The sequence below is a fragment of the Syngnathoides biaculeatus genome, chromosome 6 (genome assembly GCF_019802595.1).
Source record: "Syngnathoides biaculeatus isolate LvHL_M chromosome 6, ASM1980259v1, whole genome shotgun sequence".
NCBI classification, from domain to species: domain Eukaryota; kingdom Metazoa; phylum Chordata; class Actinopteri; order Syngnathiformes; family Syngnathidae; genus Syngnathoides; species Syngnathoides biaculeatus.
Genome location: NC_084645.1, coordinates 22,832,947 through 22,852,556, shown reverse-complemented (window position 1 = coordinate 22,852,556; position 19,610 = coordinate 22,832,947). Strand labels below are relative to the sequence as shown.

Below are 19,610 nucleotides of genomic sequence, written 5' to 3'. Positions count from 1 at the left end.
ATAAAAATGCACACACCAATATAACAAAAAAGTACTTGTAGGTAATTATTCTTGATGAATTGAAAAAAAAAAATACAAAGCAGCTTATTGATTTGGTTGTAAAACACGTCTCAATATCTGTATTATACTGCCCCCTGGTGGCGGAGGAGCACACACCAGAAGGAGCACCACAATGCCCATTAAAACCGCCAATCCGCCCCCGCAAAAATATCCAATTTTTTCGAGTACAAATTACATCACAGAACACTGCAAGCTTCTTATTCGCTACTGTACGTTAGGCCCATACTAGTTAAAAAACAAAAAGGTGTGAAGACCAAGTGAACGCGTTTGAATCCGTTCCTTCTTCTTTGAGCGTCAAGCCGAGCCATTGGCTCAATTACTCAAAGTTGGAACTCACCCTGACCTTCCTTTTCTCTCCGTCTGATCTGAAGAAAACACTCACCTGAGTGCTGTAGCCATAACAACGCTAAACACAAACCCACACAGCTACCCACTATCCTGACACTGAAAGGATGTTGAATTATAACACACGCGCACACAAAGATGTGTAACACTCAGACAAACAAGTGGAGTGACTAATAAGCTCGCAGTTCCATACTGTAGTATCACCCACATTTGGCACTGGTACCAAATGATCTTTTTTTTTCTGTGGTTTTTGATATATATAGTTTTTATTTTCAGGTAGATCATTGAGATGGTTTGCTCCGCTATTATCCTCTGGAAGTCCAAATACTCAAAACATCTTTGAACGGCGCTTTGAAATGAGTAAAAGAATCCTCTTGCGGGGACACAAATAAACTATTGCAAGTGGCTCGCCAATGTCCAATGGGGTGAACGGTTCTTTGCATACACAGTACGATGTGTGCCACGCCACTAGCTGGCATCCAGTAAATAGCCAAAGTCAGTGGGGGTATGCTAACTGTCGTGAGGACGAGTGCAAAATAAAATGGACGATGGACGAATTATTGTTGAGCGGACAACCAGTTGTGTGCCCCTCATATATTTTATTAATCTGACAGTGTCAATAAAACTAACTGAGTGTTCCCTTTCTGGATCGTGGTTCACCTATCGTAGATTCAATGCATTGCGGGGGAAAAAAAAAAAAAAAAAAATTACTGAAATTTCTTTTTCCAAAGAATACAATGTATGTATTACGAAATATTAAACAGTTTAAAAGGTTCATTATGTATGCTAGAGTTTATTAAGAGCGTGGGGAAGAGTAATACCAGTCTCTACATATACATACAACTTTAAAATATGTATACCGTAATTTCCGGCCTACAAGCCGTGACTTTTTTCCCCACCCTTTCACCCCTGCGGTTTACGCGGTGATGGGGCTAATTTGTGCATTTTTTTTCTAACGGCCACAAGGGGGCACTCGAGCGGAAACGTTGAGAATGAGACCGGTGGAATATATGTGCCGAGGAAGTAACTTTTACCGGCCCTGTTGGCGTTGCGCTAGTGTTAGTGCTGTGCTAGCGTGTTGCTGCTGTTAGAGATAGCGCTAGCGTTAGCACAACGCAAGCGTCAAATTTTGTGTGTACTGTCTTTCTTTGTAAATATCTTGTGTTTCAATCTGGGTTTCAATATGGGGACGTGCGGCTTTTGCACAGCTGTGGCGTATGTACGTATCAAATTATATTTCCTTTACAAATGTACTCAGTGAGGCTTGTAACCAGGTGCGCTCTGTAGGCCGGGAATTGCTGTAACACACGAAAAGAAGATATGATGATATACGGAGTTCACCTAATTAATGCAGAGGTGGTCCAAAACCTGACCTTTAGTACAATATTATTTTTGTAAAGGTCAAAATTATAATACGTGTATTGTATTGCCTGTGTAACTAATGGTGTGCCCAGTAAATATATGCTACTAATCCTCAATTATCTCTTTACAAACAATATTTGACCTAATTTTGGAGGAAAATGAATGAATGATTTTCTATGTGTACCTAACATTAACTATTGGCTGGCAACCAGTTCAGGGTGTACCCCACCTCGTGCCCGCTCACAGCTGGGATAGGCTCCAGCACCCCCTGCGACCCTTGTGAGGATAAGCGGCTAAGAATATGGATGGATGTACCCAACATTAAACATTTCAATTTGTTCTGTCCAACAGACTGTGCAGTTCCTTTTTCGAGAGGGAAGAAAAAGAAAAAAAGTTGAAAACTTTGACCTACATCAGAAGGAGGATGTGACAGTGCACTGCGTGTGTGGTTGTTCTCCGGAAGATGAACGACAAAGATTCACACTTGCCGTTTAGAAGTGGACAAATCGGCGCCGGCGCTTCAAATGCAGGACGGGCACCCGTGTCAGAGTCCAAAAGACACGTTCAGCGCTTTAACGGGGGCATTTCGGGTCATTCGCCGGAAGTCGTTTTCAAAGCGCGGTTCCCCATATTTGCCGTTTCGGAGGATTTAGACTGACCTTTCGAGACAAACAATATTGCGTTTTGTGACAATGCAAGCACCAAACATATCTAAAGTGGCAACTTTTTTTTTTTAGACCAGAGAAAAGCGGTACTCTACATTTTTCTCTTCTTTAGTAGTAACCAAAAACTTGTCTTACTGACCAAAACGTAGAGAAAATGATTTTTTTGTGGCACCCCAAACTATAAACCAATAAAAAACAAGACTGCTGAGTTGCTTTTGGTGGCAAAATATCCATCCATCCATTTTCCACACTTATCCTCACAAGGGTTGCGGGCAAGCTGGAGCCTATCCCAGATGAGTCTGGCCGAGAGGCGGGGTACATGCTGAAGTGGCCGCCAGCCAATCACAGGGCACATGTAAACAAACTAACAAACAAAAAAACATTCACACCTACGGGCAATTACAGAGTCTCGAATTAACCTACAGTGCATCTTTTCGGGATGTGGAAAACGGGAGGACATGCAAACTCCACACAGGCGGTGCCGGGATCGAACCCAGGTCCTCAGAACTGCGAGGCCAACGCTTTACCAGCTGAACCACCGTGCCGCCTAAAATAAACATTTGAATCAAAATAAAAGCAATGAACTAAAAGCCAATGTGTGCGTTACTAACCCAACTGACTTCATATTCATTGATAATGCGACAGCTAAAAGATAAATATACCATTAAAATATTTATAACTGTGTTGTAACGTCAAATTATTAGTTATTTTATTATTTATAGTTTAAACCTGACTTCCTGTTTTAAGCCTGTATCCTTTTATTTTGAAAGGGTACAAACTGGAACTCAGCTGTTGTGATAGCCTGCTAATTCACAGGTGTGCACCCAACAACAACAACGACGAATCCGGATCCATATTCCACCACTTTTTGGCACAGACGGGAAGTAGAAATACTTTGTTAGCGGACTTGAGTAGATTTTTCAGGTACAGTACGTGTACTTGAGTACCATATTTATTTTTCCGGTGGCTCGTTGCAGCCGGCTGCCGGCCTTGTCGACCGGGGTGGCTCGTCGCGGCGCCGGGCCGCGATGGCCCAGCTCCGCCACGGAAGTGGATCGGACGGGGAGGCGGTTTGGCCGTGATCCGCATATCATCTAAATATGGCTCCAAACAATCGGGTAATATTGCCCCGGTAACTTCGCTCGGTCTTGAGACGTTTTCTTCTTCGAAAAGAGCTTCCGTGTCAGAAGAGGCGTGTTCGCTTCCCACGGCGAATGTGCGGAGTGATGTCACGGACAAGAGATGCAGCCAATATGGCGACCACTCGGATGTCGAATGCCGCTCCGATCATATTTATTTTTTCATATGGACATTGGAGTGAATATGTTATATGTATTTTTCATGACAATATCTATTTTAGAATGTTTACAGGGATGACACTTGACCTTTAAGTACTGAAAGTCAACATAATACTTTTGCCACCTCTCCACGTCAGACGTACATTTGCAGTCCCCGCTGAGGTTTAGTAAGCTGAGCTGAGGACCCGCTTTTGCACTCATTGGCCACTGTGCCACCCTGGAGCTGCTTCCATCAAGCAGTAAAAGTTCAGCTCCTCTTGGCACTGTGCAGTTTGGAAATAAATTGCGCCCCCCCCCAGTGAAACCCACCGATTCATTTAACACAAAAGGGCGACAATGGAGGACATCCGACTTTTTCTTATCCTTGTGGTTGTTTAGTACAAGAGGAAAATGTACGTTTTTGTGTGCGCCCCCCCCCCCCCAACCCCAACCAGAAATCTCAGTTCTCGGCATCTAACTTCACACTTTAGCTATCCCACCACTTCAAATGGAACCCAAGCGGAACGGCAACACCGAGCAGTAAATTGTTCAGATTTCATACGTGCTGATATTAAGTTACCTGCACTTTTCCGTTTTTCGAAGTTTTGAAGTTTTAGCTAATCTTTTCGTGTGCAAAGGATCCGTTTCGTGTGAAGACATCATTTGACGTTTTTTTAACGATGATGAAGAAAAAAAAACATCAACCAGTATCACCACACGTTCCACCGCATTGCGAGTTTTAAGACGCATTGTACGCAAGCAGGCTAAAAAAAAATTTCTCTCCGCTTTTCTTGTATTTCAGAATCGACTTCCATATTTTCTAAGTGAACGTCCGACTGGTTTCGTTTTTGGTAAAATCCTTCCACACGTTTGTAGAATATAGTACGGCCGTATGCGGTTCTGCGACAAGTGTTATGACTGTTTGTTACATGAAGTTCTCGTTATCACGCGGTTGTCCCCCCCCCCCCACACACACACACACACATTTTTGGAGATACGATTTTGCCGACGAAGAGAAAAGTTTCACCCAGCGGCAATGCCCTCGGTCCTCGCCGCTAGTAACGTGGTCCTGCCGCTATGAATATTTTAAGACTGGGGGCGATTGGAAAAGCCAAATTTAGCAAGGCTAACTGTTCTTGTGATCCACGACGAACTCATGTTGGTACTCTCAGAACCTCATAACAGAAAAACGACTGTGACGCCTTGTTTGCCAGGTTTTTCACTGCTCCACAGAGCGGAACAGTCCGTCGATAGCGGCAGACGGGCAAAGTCAAAAGTCCTCGGTAAATCGGCCAATCGGAAGACGAGATGCCAAAAACACGTGATTCGCGATTCGTCGACTTCAAGCTTTAAACGTCGAATAACCGCAGTCACATTTGAAAAATGTACGGGTGTCCTCAGTCATGCCCGCAGATATAAAGTCACGTGTGTGTGTGTGTGTGTTTTGTTTGTAATTATGAGTGTACGCCTTTAAGAGCGGAGGGGGGGGGGGCGGTGTCAGGTAAACTAGTTAGTAGAAGTAGACTGAGCAGCAGAGACGGTGTGCTTCCGTGAAGTCAGGCTGTGGTTCACTGCGCCGGAACGGTTTTCATGTACGCCGAGAGTGTGTGACAAGTGCGCAATTGCGCAGCGGCGCAGCTTAGAGAGAACATTGGTCAAAACTACACAAAATAAGCGACGTCCTTCAATATCTATGTATTTCTACCCGTAACAAATTTTACGCGTGTGATTTTTCGCGCTCGACTGTGTGCGATGGTGCGACGTGCCTGTCACATCACCGTGACTGTAACTGGCTCCACCCCAGTGTGTACCACGCTTTAGCGAGGTACGATTCCTTTGGTGCTCCTGCCGACTTTTGACGAGGCAGCCAATCACATATTCCAGTCGTCTCGGGAAGTGTGTCGGTCCACGTAGCTGACTGGAATCTTGGGTGGATTCATCCGGAAGAGCCTCTCGCCCCCCCCCCCCCCCCCCCCGCAGCGAACCCCAACAGAAACGCGCAGTATAGAAAATGAATGCATGGGAAAAAAATTGTATCCTAACTGAAACTTAAGTGCACGGCGTGGCGGAAAAGGTTGGGGGTGGTGGTGGTGGTGGGGGGGGGGGGTGCGTCCGTTACTTTCAGCTACTCAAAGTCGACGGCCAAGCGAGCGAGCAGGTTGTACCGGCCTTGGAAGCGAGCCAGCATTATTTCTTCTTCCTCAAACTTTTGTTGTCTGTCTTTTTCCATTTTCCCCATAGGCAAGCTCTGTGTTGTTTTATGTACGTGTCCCTTGTTGTTTCTTCCATGTGGTTTCTTTGTCTTTCAGCCTCTTATCTCTTTGTTTCTTCCCTCGCTCTCCTTCTATTTTCTCTCCCTCGACTTCCTGCTATCTACCCCCCCCCCACCGCACACTCTCCACACGCCCCCCCCCCGCACACACATTCACTCCTTCTTCCCTCCCCTCCCTTGCGCTCACTCTCATTCTTCCCTATCTCTCCCTTCTACCCCCCCCCCCTCCAACCTCCCCCGTTCTCACAGCACTCCCAGCAGCTGATGATTGATCAAGGTTTTCAAGGTTTGCCCTTTGCTGTTATTTAGCGGCGAATGTTTATGCAAAGCGCGCCGAGGCGGCAACTGGCCATTTTTTTTTTGTGTGTCCGGTGGCGGCTCGCACCTGTGAGCGCACTCGTTTGGACCCCCCAATCCAGGGGAGACCCTCTTACCTGCCTAATTACGAAGCTCGGACTGACCCCGCGAGGCCGCTACCCGGACGCCGCCGGCCCCCCGCGGGTACGCTCCAATCCGCGAGGATTGCCTGGGAGCAAATGTGGAAGTTCAATAGTTAATGTCCCCCCCCCCTCAAGCTCTTCTTCTCTATTTCCCCCCCCCACTCCTTGCCCCTCCTCCGCCACCTCTCCCTCTCACTCATCCTGCAGCCCTCCACTCCTTCTTGATGGACTCATCTCTTTTTTCATTTTCACACCTCACCATCCCCCCTTTCCCAGTCTTCTCTCTTTCCTTCAGCGCATTGTCCCTCAAGCCTCCCTCCATCCCTTCCCGCCCTTTCTTTTCTCCTTCCACCACCGACGAGCAGCCTCTCCCTTTCCCTCCGTCGTCCTCTTTTTTTTGCTGCATTCCCTCCTTCCCCCACGCTTTCCTCTTTACCCTTTTTCTTTCTGTCTTTCATGCACCCTTCCTCCCTCCCTCCCTCCTCATCCTCCCCCTTTTCTTCTTCTTCTTCCTCCACTCAGCGTCACCCCCGCCCGCCTCTGCTTCTTTCTTTCTTATTCTTTTCCCCAATACGCCTGTCTTCCTCCCTCCCTCCCTCCCTCCCTCCCACCCTTCTAACTGCTTTTCTCTCCTTTCTTTCTCTTTCTAGTGTCTTTTGTCACTCTTACATATATTTTTTTTCTCCCCCCACTGTACACGCTTTGTACCGTCTCAATACGTAATTAGTCGGTTACCGGGTTTGAATCTAGAAATTTGACAAACAGCGCGGGGAAAAGTTAAAATGTCAGCTGTCTGTTTTGCTAGTGACGGACGCACCTCTACCCAAGGTCTCAGTGTGCTGTGTGGGTTTCCGAGTGTGCAAATGTGTGCGCATGTCGGACAAAGTGCGTTCGTGCCTGTGTTGCGCCTGCACGCACGCACACACACACACCCAGATTTTTGTCCGCGGAACCGCTGATTGGGTTCCACAGTCGAGAGTTTGGGCGTGCGCAGACAAGAGAAGGACGCGCGAAGTGCAGCAAGTGCCTTGAGACGCAAGAGGCCCGACTTACGGGTTTCTCGAGATGCGAGCCGTCGGGCGGGCGATTTTTGCGGCGCCGGTGGACTCGTTTCAACGCGCTTCACGAGAGGCAGCAGTTTGGCAGATGGGGAACACGAAACATAAAACAAAAAATAATTTGACCGTTGTGTATTTTTAATTAAGAGAACGTCGCTTTGCCTTATAGAGGGTGCGCTTAGCTTTAATGCTAACAAATACAATAAAATGCTGTCAACATGCTAACTGTTAGCATCAGTCGTTGCAGTTGTGGAGCACCACCTTTAGCAAAGCAAATTTATTTGCATAGCGCATTTCATACACGAGGGAACTCAATGTGCTTTGGGTGATTAAAGACATTTGATATCAAAGAGATAAAACATTTAAAACGGGATAAAAACGATGAAAATGACATGAAAAGACAGTTAAAACCGCATACAGTGCAAGTAATATGAAAAGAAAGTGGATATATTCTAAAAAACATGAGGAAAAAAAAAATGGATTTAAAAACATTCGCACTTGGGGCTGACCTCAGCGTTATTATTATTATTATTATTATTCCGTTTGTGTACAGCATAATAGCTAAATGCTGCTTCACCATGTTTGCATTGGACTCTGCCCTCCACTATTTGACCCGGCCGGGCCAGTCGATCTCAGAGCTCGACTGGGTTTTGTATTCCGTAAGCATTTCTTTCATGTATTCAGGACCTAAATCATTTAGTGATTTGTAGACCAGTAGCAGAACTTTAAAATCTATTCTAAAGTGGACTGGAAGCCAGTGCGAGGACTTTAGGATTGGAGTTATATGCTCTGACCGCTTTGCTTTGGTCAGAACCCGAGCTGCAGCTGTTGAACATTTTTTTTTTTGGGGAGTCCAGTCAGAAGACCATTCCAATAGTCAAGTCTAATTGAGATAAAACCATGGATGAGGTTCTCCTGGTCCGCTTGACACGTACAAGACTGCACTCTAGATAGGTTTTTGTGATTGATTCAATCAGAACACCGAGATTTCGGACTGTCTTTGGTTTCTAAAGATAGAGAGTCCAAGTGTTTCCAAACAGCAATTCTCTTTTCTTTAATGCCAAAAACAATTGTCTCAGTTTTGTTGTGATTTACTTGAAGAAAATTTTGGCTCATCCAGTTATTTATCTGCTTGAGACAGAGGCACTTTCGACAGATATTCTCACAATGCTCACAGACATATTTGTGTATTATCCCCAATGACAAATCACTATTACGGAAACTTACTGAGTCATGTACTGTAGAAGTAGAACAAATACAAGTCTTCTTCGCCTGGATCGACTTGACTATGATACTGCGTCCGCGTGGCCAAGGCGCACACACCAGAAGGAGCGGCGCAACGAATCGGATTGCGGTATTGAATCACGATCATTTGTCATTCCCTATGATTTCCTCAACGCAAACATTTTATTATTATTTTAGCTCATTTCAAATTGGGGGAGGGGAGGGAAATGATTTCAGATAAGAGTGTTTCAAGTCACGAGCGCGGTCACAAAATGCATTAAACTCGGATCTCAATGGAACGATTTTTGATTGTATTGATCAAGTCAAGATAGCGTGTGTGTGTGTGCATACGCATGGAGAAATGTGTGTTGAAGGGTCACGCCGGATTGTGTGTGGTGAGTGAGGGAGATAAGATGTGTGTGCGCACGTTTGTAAAGAGAACAGAGGAGAGAAAGAAGTGAGACGGGAAGGAGAGGGTGGGAGGAAGAGAAAGAAATGGGGTGATGCTGTGTATGTGAGTGTTTGGGGGGTGGGGGGGCTAGGCACAGTCAGTTCTGATAACAGCAACAGTAGGAGGAGGATGAGCCGTGGGACCGCCCCACTCTCTCCCACCCGATATAAATAGGAGCTCGGATTGTTTTACACCACTCGTTTCTCCTCAAGGATGAGATCCCTGAAACACCTCAAACATCACGCCAGGAACAATGCGGTGAGTTCAACAACGCAGCGACCGGGGCCTGGCCGGTGGACTTGTTTCGCAGTTTTACGGTCTTTTGAGGGGCGTGCGTACTTTTATCGCGTCGTCGCAAAACACGTGCGCAAGTGTCTCCGGCGCTGCCGCGCACGCATTACACCCCCCCACCCCCATCAGCGCCACGCCGGTTTGTCCGCCGGTGTCTTTTTTTTTTTTTTCCGCTGGGAACTTTACGCGCAAAAAGTGCGGCCTCGCGCAATTACCGAGCCTTCCTCTCGCCTCCGCCTTGTCATTTGTCTTTTTCTTCCCCCCCTCTTTCATTTTGCCAGCCTTTCATTGCGCTCAGCTTTCTCTTCTTCCTCTCCCGTCTCACTCACTCTATCTTTCCGTCTCTCCGGCTCGCCCTCCGCCTCCGCCACCCTCCTCTCCCTTTCCTTTCTCTCTCTCACATGCTCACTCAATCACTCCTTCCCCTTCCCTCCTCTCCCTTCTTTCTTTATCTTTCAGCCCCTCCATCTCATTTCTCTCTTCATCTGACTACATCCCTCCCTCCACTCCTCCCCCGCCCACAGCTCTTTCTCCTTCCCTTCATACCTCCCTCCACACACACACACACACACACACACCCAGTCACTCTTTCCTTTCCTTTCCTTTCCTTTCCTTTCACACACAAACACACTCAGTCTGTCTCCGTTTGACGACTTTAAAAGCAGTAATTATAAATAACGTTGCTTCTCAGGGCAAGCAGATCTCCTCTCCTCACCCCGCACAAGTCATTCCTGTCTCTCTATTTCCACTGTTCCCACTTTTTCCATTTTAGTATTGTCCAAAAACTCTTCAATGTATATTAGAAAGAGCGATCAAAGTTACGGTCAGAACTTGTCGCCAGATATTTGCGTGCCGCTCAAAAGGTACATACGCTGAAAGGCCTCGTAAAGCCAGTGGCCCGTCATTTGTCGATTTCGTTGATCGCATGCAGTTCCACTTGAAGTCTGCAACTCTCCGCAATCGCGCAATAATTTTCCAGAGAGATATGGATCAGCCTGGAATACGGAATGAGCTCGGAGCTCAATCAAATGTCTGTTGTGGATGTGAGACCGCCTGGCGGTACCTACATCTTCGTGTTGTGATGGGGCCGGTCTGGTATTCTGGCAATTTGAAGCCTCTACGCTGAGTATCTCTGAGTGTGTGTGTGTGTGTGTGTGGGGGGGAACGAGGTGCTTTTTTTTTTGGACTCGGTAACTCCAGTGATCGGTTTGAAGACTTTCTGGGTCAGCCGGCCTGGCCGAGAGCTCTCACAGGAAGTCCCGGGACAGTCCGCGGAAGTCAACTTCCTGGCTGGACCCGCATCCCTTCTTGTGTTATTTATTATTCTACAGCATGACAAGGAAGGAAACGGAGTGCGAAGACTTATCTGCCATATTATGTCTTTCATTTCATGCTGTGCGTTCAAAGCAAAGAAGCGAGGTTTAGTGTCGTTGCGTTCATGGACGAACCCTAAGAAAAACTCTCCAGGTCAATTCGGCACAATCAAGCGTAAAACCTAATAATAATGCAATCGTTTTACATGAGGCCGACGCAATCCATCTGCTGTGTATGAATAGGATTGTTCCCAAAATCATGTGGCCGAAAAGGGGAAATGAATTTCATTGCGTAAGCTCAGGTTTTGTAACAATTTAACCGAAAAAGACCAAGATTCAAACTGTACGTTTCTTCCAGGATGAGAGCTGCCGAGCGGTGCGGAATTACCTCAAGGTGACCGAAGGCCAAATGGACGTGGGCACGCAGACGGAACCTGTAGTGGTTCTGTCTCTGGCCCAGGCCGCCGTTCTCGGACTCATCTCCCAAAACGAAATCTTCGGCGCCACAATCGCTCCTAACGGCTTTTACACCGGAGAGCCCAAAGAGGGCCCGCCTCCGCCACCCGAAGCCATGGAGTATGAGTACGCAGACCAGCTTATAGGGGCCAACGGGGACTACCTGCCTGAGCCTGCTGGGGGTCCAGCGTCTCGGCTTAGCCCCGGTGAGAGGAGACGGCCTATCCCCTATGGACCTAGGACCAAGAGAACCAGGAGTGACAGAGAGTTATTGGCTTACCCGTCCAAAGTATCAAGTCCACAAGCTCAGGTTAAAGGCGAACTGATTGAGTGTCCAACATCTCCCGCGTGCATACACATGAACATCAGGTGTATGGCCGCCAAGCAGGGAGATCACGTTGCGAATCAAAAAACCTCATTGCCAGACCAAGCTTGCAAAAACTGTCCTTCGTGTGTGAGAGAAACTTCACTACCACAACAAGGTGGACCCCTCGGACAGAAACAAGAGGAAAGTGTTAACTCTAACAGGAAGGAAGAGGAGTCATTGGTGGAAGAGGAACCAGAGGAGGAGGCGCTAAATCTCAAGACCGGTGGAGATACTGCCGAACCTCTGGACAACAAATATTTTCAATCCAACGAGGCAGCATACGAGCCTGCTGGCATGGCACTGCCGGGGGACTACGAGGATAACGGGCAGGCCATGCTGTGGTCGGACCCGGAGGGCCTTGCCAGGCGCATGCAGATAGACCGGCTGGACATCAATGTCCAGATCGACGAGTCTTACTGCGTAGATGTGGGCGAAGGTCTAAAACGATGGAAGTGCCGGATGTGCGAGAAGTCGTACACGTCTAAATACAACCTCGTCACTCATATCTTGGGCCATAACGGAATTAAGCCCCACGAATGTAACCACTGCGGAAAACTGTTCAAGCAGCCGAGCCACCTCCAGACTCACCTACTGACCCACCAGGGGACTCGACCTCACAAGTGCACTGTTTGCGAGAAGGCCTTCACACAGACCAGCCACCTGAAGAGGCACATGCTGCAGCATACCGACGTCAAACCCTACAGCTGCCGTTTCTGCGGCCGCGGCTTCGCCTACCCCAGCGAGCTGAGGACCCACGAGAGCAAACACGAGAACGGTCAGTGCCACGTCTGCACCCACTGCGGCATGGAGTTCCCGACTTATGCACACCTGAAGCGCCACCTGAGCAGCCACCAGGGCCCCGCCACGTACCAGTGCACCGAGTGCCACAAGTCCTTCGCCTACCGCAGTCAGCTGCAGAACCACTTGATGAAGCACCAGAACGTACGTCCCTACGTCTGCCCGGAGTGTGGCATGGAGTTTGTCCAGATCCATCACTTGCGGCAACACGCCCTCACTCATAAGGTACTGACACCACAAGAGGGTGCCACCGTAACATGGTACTGGTAGAAGGTACTGACATCCAGTCACCGGTCTGACACTCATGCTCAGAGACAATAGTCTGTTCGAGATTTCAAGAACCCAATTCACTCAACACTAAATAGACAAATCTTCCGCTTAACAACGGTACGCGTTGCTAAGCTTGTTTGGCTCAATTCCCTGCTGGTGGAAATTTGCTTTTGTTGTTAAAAATCCCTTTCTTTGTAATTGAATCATCATTTATCTCTCAAACTTTATCTCACAATGAAATCAGATTTATTCCAGAGAGATCACTCTAGAACTTAAAGCTGCAACAAAAATATCATTCCAACTTCAATCTTGCTATTTGGAATGCAAACGCTCAGCAGGGATGTGATGTAGAGAGCCAGAAAAAAATTAAAAGACTACTAAAAAATGATCAGTTTCTCAATTTAAAATGTAAACGCGTACGGGGTGTGTCTGAAAGGTTCCAGGACGGGTGACACCAAAGAGTTACTCCAAATCCTAATTACAAACGACAAGCTTTGGCCTTCATTGCAATTCCTCCGGAGTCTGCCGCACTTTCCAAGCCTTCGCTGACTGCCATTTATGATCCGACGTCACGGCCATTCAGATGTCTTCATAACGAGCCCCCTTTTGATGACCCCCCCCCCCCCCCCTTGGCCACGGTAGAGAGAAACAAAAATTACACAGAACCAGGATGGATGAGAGGGAAGCTTCTCCAGCACGGTGAAGGTATTTTTGGCCGGGAATTGCCCAAGGGATTGTTCCCTAACTCTTGCCTCACGCCGGTTTAATCCTCTGACCCGCATTGAAGAGGAAATCTTGTAGTTTGTTGTATGGCAACGAAATTGTTTGGGTCACCGGTGCTGGAACCTTTCTGAATCACCCCGTGTTTGAGTAAAATGAAGAGTTTTCTTTAAAACTGAACTATTGAAACTGTAACTCTCAAATTCCATGTACCAGTGCACTGCTGCCTTGAGATATGAGTTGAATTTGTTCAGTGACCACGCTCTTAACGTAAAACAGATCTAAAATGATATTCCCATAGTGAAATGAATAGAAAGGCACTTAACTCATTTCAGCCAACCTGAAAAAACACTAAAACTCGTGTTTCTTCAATGTTTTTGTCACAAGAAATACTACGCAATCGTATTGTACTGCATAAAAACAATCTAATCAAATTTGCCGTAGAAATAACCTGCAAACACGGAACATGCGACCTCAAAATCCGACTCTACCTCAAATTTTCTCCTTCCGTCCTTCTTCTTCTTCTGCGGGGTGGATTGGCGGTTGACAATCCACCTTAACGGTCCTTGAGGGCCACCAACTGATACCGTCCTTCGACTGCAAGGAAACCAATGTGAATTGAGAGTGGCCGGAAGTTGGAAGGTGTACTGCCGCCACCTAGCAGTGGAGATCTGAAGGACACTTCTATCTATAAAGTTTGCTCGTACCGCTAAATAAATAATTAGACAAGCGGTGACGCATATCTGGAAAAGCTCACAAGTTAAGCACTCTTAACCCAAGTTGCTACCGTATTGTAACGGATCGTGTATATTTACAGAAAACGCCCGAAAAGGTTTCAGAGCTGTTCTCGCTCATAAATCGCCTCAACATCAGGATTACAATACTCACACTTTTTACATCCCTGGATAGGGAATGAAAGAATTCAAGTGTGAAGTCTGCTCCAGAGAGTTCACCTTGTCTGCCAACCTGAAGAGGCACATGCTGATCCATGCCAGCGTGAGGCCCTTCCAGTGCCACGTGTGCTTCAAGACCTTCGTCCAGAAGCAGACCCTCAAGACGCACATGATCGTCCATTTGCCCGTGAAGCCCTTCAAATGCAAGGTTCGGCCAGACTCGACTTGGGAGAACGAAGGGGAGGGCGGGGTTCCTAAAAGTGCGTCCGCTCTGGTCTTTCAGGTGTGCGGCAAGTCCTTCAACCGAATGTACAACCTCCTCGGCCACATGCACCTCCACGCCGGCAGCAAGCCTTTCAAATGCCCTTACTGCAGCAGCAAGTTCAACCTGAAGGGCAACCTCAGCCGACACATGAAGGTCAAACATGGCATCGTGGACGGCACGACAGAGGGCCACGGTAGGCCATCGCCGGGGATCTTTTAGTCTCAAACAGCGCAGGCGTTGCTCCACTGCTAGAGCGGGTCTTCTGCTGACTGAAGGGTCACTGGTTTGAATCCTGGCTTCCGTTCGTCTCAGCTGCACTGAAGCCTAAATTGCCTCCAGGTCAGCATTTTAAATGACAAACTATTCCAAACAAAAACAAAACCTCTTTTTCCCGTCACAAATTCTCCTCCTCAGTGTGAAAACACAAAATTATTACTTCATTCTCTGTAAGGTCAAGAGATAAATATAGTACATGTTAAACGGAACTTAGGTGGCTGGTAAAACGTTGGCCTCACCGTTCTGAGGACCCGGGTTTGATCCCAGCCCCGCTTGTGTGGTGTTTGCTTGTTCTCCCCGTGCCTACGTGGGTTTTCTCCGGGTGGGCACTACGGTTTTCTCCCACATCCCAAAAACATGCGACATTAATTGGCACACTCAATTGTCCCGAGGTGCGATTGTGAGTGCGGCCGTTTGTCTCTATGTGGCCTGCGATTGGCTGGCGACCAGTTCAGGGTGTACCCCGCCTCCCGCTCACTGACAGCTGGGATAGGCTCCAGCACTCCCCGTGACCCTCGTGAGGATAAGGGGCGAAGAAGATGGATGGATGTAACTTCTGGCATCTCGTGGAAGAGCATTTGAAAGTTCTACCTGTCGCAAAGATACATTACTTGGAGTGACTATATCATTTTCAGGAGCAATTTTGTGGAATTTGATCATCTTCTATGGCACACCTAATTATCTCAGAAAAGTAGTTGAAAATCACTGTTTTGGAGTTTCCTGTAATTCGGGTCACTGGCGACTTAGAGCCTATCAAGCACTTGGATGATCCTATACAATAAGATACCGCTAATTTCCGGCCTACAGAGCGCACCTGGTTACAATCCTCACCGAGGACATTTGTAAAGGAAATAGCATTTGGTACATACATACGCCGCAGCTGTGTAAAACCGCAAGTGCCCACATTGAAACACGAGATATTTACAAAGAAAGACGGTACACAGAAAGAGTTCAAGACTAGCGCTAACGCTAACAGGGCTGGTTAAAATAAAATTTACTGGTAAATATCACTGAGACACAACACACTGTAGCAACACACTAACACAGTGCTAACCCTAGTGCGGCGCTAACAGGGCCGGTAAAAGTCACTTCCTCTGCACATATATTCCACCGGTCTCATTCTCAACGTTTCCGCTCGAGCGCCCCCTTGTGGCCGTTAGAAAAAATGCACAAATTAGCTGCATCACCGCATAAACCGCAGGGTTGAAAGCGTGTGAAAAAAGTCGCGGCTTGTAGGCTGGAAATTACGATAAATGCAAAATTGTGTACTCACCCGAGGGAACCGGAGAGCGGGAGTATCGCTGAAGGCGAGTCAACTTCAGTCATTGTGCTTTTTTTTTTTTTTTTTTTAATAACTGGATAAAAATGTAAAAAGAGCGCAATTATTGTAGATTGAAACAAATCAAAACAAGACATTGCACACTCACCTCGAATTGGGGTAATGTCTGATTGGACGTTCGCGTGGTAGTGAACACGCCGAAAGAGGTCATGCTGGAGATGAGAACCGAATGATTTTTCGGAGCAGCCAGGACAGTTGAGTGCACTGCTTTCAGTTTCGTGGTCTCCACGCTTTTCAGGTTTCCGCGGTGACTTTCGAAGGACGCTCGTGTTGAATTCCGACTTCAAATCGGTCGCCTGTCCTGTTGCGGCGTCTCTGCGGAAGCTTGGGTGGGCTTCACGTGGCATTATTGTCAGTGCGTCGCTGATGCACTTTGACTCAGCACGCAGTGTAATCTCGCGGCAGGTTGTTTTGATGTTTCCCCGTCAATCGCAAAACGCGTGTTTAGCAAATGCGGCAGCGTCTGGATTAGACGCGCCTGTCGGAATCAGCGGAGAGGGAAGCTGCCGACCTCGCGCCCGTCCGGCCTCAGCGAGGCCACGCGTCTTTCGAAATAGTCGCGGGTTGAATCATATCCCTCTTTGCTTCCTCCATCAGAGCCGCCTCAAGACACAGAAGGACCGGAAGAGTATCAGGAGGAGAGCTTTGAGTTCAGCGAGCGAGAGAACCGGGCCAGCAACAATAACGCCAACAACACGCCGGACATATCGAAACTATCTCCCATGGAGTATTACAGCGCCTATGGGAAAGGAGCAGCACGTTGCAGTGCGACATGAGTTTGGAAAGCGAGTCACCTCAAAATCAATAGAAAGGATAGAAATTCATTTGTTGTCCTCTCTCCACTGTTAAGGAGCTTGGCTTGTTCTTCAACAAACGTTTCGTATGCACTGCAGTAACGAAAACTACTTTTCCCATCTACTCACTGGCCACAATTAGGTACGCTGCACAGTTGCGATGGCGGAAGACTGAAGACTTGTCAAATTTTTTATTCCAAAGTACCGCCGTCGTGACCGACGCTACAATGCAATCGCAACAAGCGGGGATGAGAATGACCAATTTGGAAAAACACGGAAAATGATCAATTGATCATATCAGAACACAGAGTTAGAGTTTCGTTCCCATCTGCACGGTTCCACTTTTTTAAGCCATGCTCGTCTGAAACAGTTTTTTATCCCGTGGTTTTTATCAATTTCCCCGGCACGAGCTTCATCTTTTCGTTCCAAGACTTTCGCAAACGGTGCAGACCGCGTGATAACATACATACGTACGTATGTCTATAAGTTACATCTATGCCGTAGTAAACAGAACACTTCTCTATGAAACGTGAACATCAGAGTGAAAATACAGACGAAATACCACCAAAATGCTGCCCGAAATCGGAATGTTGTTGTTATTCTAAACACCAAATTGAACGCGAACAGATAGCAACGCCGTTTTCTGCTATCACAGCTGTGACTAATTTCCACGTTTCACAAAAATGACAATTTCAGCTGAAAAAAAAAATCCACAAATCCGTGGAAAATTCTCATCCCTGTAAATGCAAATGTGTTGAACTTAAAAGTTACGTGCAATTGATTCTTTCACCGACCACGAGAAGGAGCCACTCGTGGTAAAAACTCTATACCACATTTTTTAAAATAAATAACCGGTGTAGAACATGCGCCGCCTCTAATTGTTGTATTTAATGTTTGAGCCAAATCATCATACCAGTTCTCAGTTTGATGCAGCACAGTGGTACACGACTCAACCACAAAAATAAAAATACGGTAGATAAATACATACCTCTATGTCAGTGGATATCAAATTGAGTATTAAATTCTGGTTTCTTCGGCTGTCGTATTGCATCGAAGCAGACAACATGCGGGTGTACCTACTGAAATGTCCAGTGAGTTGATATAACAACAAAAATAATTAAACGCACTTACACAAAACAAAACTGTACTATGTATACTTGCAAGCAAGTGGACTGTCTACAATGGGGAACATGATGTGGTGTCATATAAACATCATCTGAGCCTAATGTCCAAAAGCACAGTCAAAGATTGACAAAACAGACAATCCCGATCTCTCTATTCTGTCCAAACTAATAGAAAAGGTGGGAGAAAGTGGACACTTGTTATTGTGCATTTCATTCGCCAAAGCTTAACTTCGCACAGGTCAACTTTGGTTTGTCCTGTGAGGAATCAAAATGTCAGCGAAATGATGGAAGGACCACTGGAATGACGAGCTCCGTTTTATTGTATATTATTGTACAGAATGTGTCAGTTTTGAGTAGACCGGTACACTAACTGGTGCAATGCATTCGAGAACCAATGTCTACTTTTTCAGTTTCTGGATTAACTGTCACCGCTATATCGAGCTAATAGTTTATGAATGTAATTATCTGAATTAAATGTTTTCAAGAGAAAAGAAAAAGTAAACAGCAGAGGCCTGTTACCAAAGAATCGGAGCTAATCTCGCAGCCGCAACCGCCATCGGGTTTTTTTTTTTTTTTTTTTGAGTCGGGACACTGGATTTTCTTCAAGTCCAATTTCAGACCTTGTGAAATTGCATTCAGGTTCCCTTCCCCAAACTCATCTGTTCATCTTCTTCGAAAGATCACCAGTGGCCCAAAGGCATTGCAGCTACATTTCCCCAATATCAATGCAAACTCACTTTTCCAAAAGCTAGTGCCCTGCAACCACCAAATCCCCCCCCCCCCCCCCAAAAAAAAAAATACATTCATGTGCAATGTCTATCATACATTCAAAATAAAAATGCTAATCGGAGGTGTCAGTGTTCACTCCATCAGTTTGAGGGATGAATCACAAGAGGGGAACGTCAAGTTGTCAAAAAAAATGAGTGTGACGATGATATCAGCATACTTACAAGTGACCTTACGTGAGCTTTTCCAGACATGAGCTGTAGTTAGCCTCAACGGTTGCCAGCAAATATTCCAGCGGTCTGGGGGATATTGAACAATTACAATCAAATAAAAAGGTTTCTATCTCCTTAACGCTACTCGCAGTTGAAAAATAAAACATAACTTTGTTTTGTTTTTAAAACAAACACACAGCTTTGCCTTAGCAAGTTCAAATGCCAAACGCTAACAAACTACACCACAGATATGCTAACATAGCATCGCCGTCTCGGGATTATCAGAATAAAATCGAATATTGAACAATATGACATGTGGATATACAATATTTACTGGCAATTTCCCTCATTCTGTGTTTAAAAAAAAACAAAAACACGGATATATTTCTTCAGTTTACAGCGTTTAGTCGTGATGGCCTCGATGTAGCCTGTGTTCTACTGCCTCCAAGTGGCCGCGCAGTGACTAGTAATTGGCATGTACAAAATCTTTACCATCTCACATATGTTTTTTAAGTAAACTTTCAACTGAAACTTACTTTAAAGTTTTCGGTTGGCTTTTGTTCAGGCTGGAAGGGATTTAAGACATTTCCATACAGAAAGATGATTCCAGAT

General features: G+C 46.4%; 1 protein-coding gene and 2 long non-coding RNA genes across 9 annotated transcripts in view; 1 reads left to right on the top strand and 2 right to left on the bottom strand.

The window, feature by feature from the left end:
- LOC133502213 (uncharacterized) overlaps positions 1-19,454 on the bottom strand; it is a 29,656-nt gene extending 10,202 nt beyond the window's left edge. The window contains exons 1-3 of one of the 2 annotated variants that reach the window (XR_009795400.1): positions 19,333-19,454; positions 17,925-19,085; positions 16,077-16,745 (exon numbers count right to left, since the gene is read on the bottom strand). This is a non-coding gene — a long non-coding RNA (uncharacterized LOC133502213). The remainder of the gene's footprint in view (positions 1-16,076; positions 16,746-17,924; positions 19,086-19,332) is intronic. The other variant, XR_009795401.1, reaches the window with a different exon arrangement.
- Positions 2,261-13,972, bottom strand: LOC133502214 (uncharacterized). Its single transcript, XR_009795402.1, has 3 exons — positions 13,861-13,972; positions 2,856-2,979; positions 2,261-2,426 (listed from the first exon to the last, which is right to left on the bottom strand). It is a non-coding gene; the product is annotated as an uncharacterized LOC133502214 (long non-coding RNA).
- On the top strand, positions 6,213-17,931 carry LOC133502212 (zinc finger protein 710-like). 6 transcript variants are annotated; one of them, XM_061822751.1, is made up of 5 exons: positions 7,050-8,833; positions 9,367-9,412; positions 11,117-12,604; positions 14,279-14,720; positions 16,740-17,931. In XM_061822751.1, the coding sequence occupies exons 2-5, from the start codon at positions 9,368-9,370 to the stop codon at positions 16,916-16,918; spliced, it is 2,154 nt and encodes a 717-aa protein (XP_061678735.1). In that variant the 5' UTR covers positions 7,050-8,833; position 9,367; the 3' UTR covers positions 16,919-17,931. The 6 variants fall into 6 exon arrangements, 5 of the variants coding, with proteins under 5 accessions (XP_061678738.1, XP_061678735.1, XP_061678736.1 ...); XM_061822752.1 differs by having other exon boundaries at positions 7,050-9,412; positions 14,279-14,470; positions 14,546-14,720; XM_061822754.1 differs by lacking the exons at positions 7,050-8,833; positions 9,367-9,412 and adding an exon at positions 6,213-6,267.
- Positions 19,455-19,610: the final 156 nt, after the last annotated feature.

Excerpts from the sequence above, each read along its gene's own strand:
- LOC133502212 (XM_061822751.1), top strand. The coding sequence starts at position 9,368 with ATGAGATCCCTGAAACACCTCAAACATCACGCCAGGAACAATGCG. Across the intron at positions 12,605-14,278 it reads AACACGCCCTCACTCATAAG|GGAATGAAAGAATTCAAGTG; the intron begins GTACTGACACCA and ends ATCCCTGGATAG. Across the intron at positions 14,721-16,739 it reads CGGCACGACAGAGGGCCACG|AGCCGCCTCAAGACACAGAA; the intron begins GTAGGCCATCGC and ends TTCCTCCATCAG.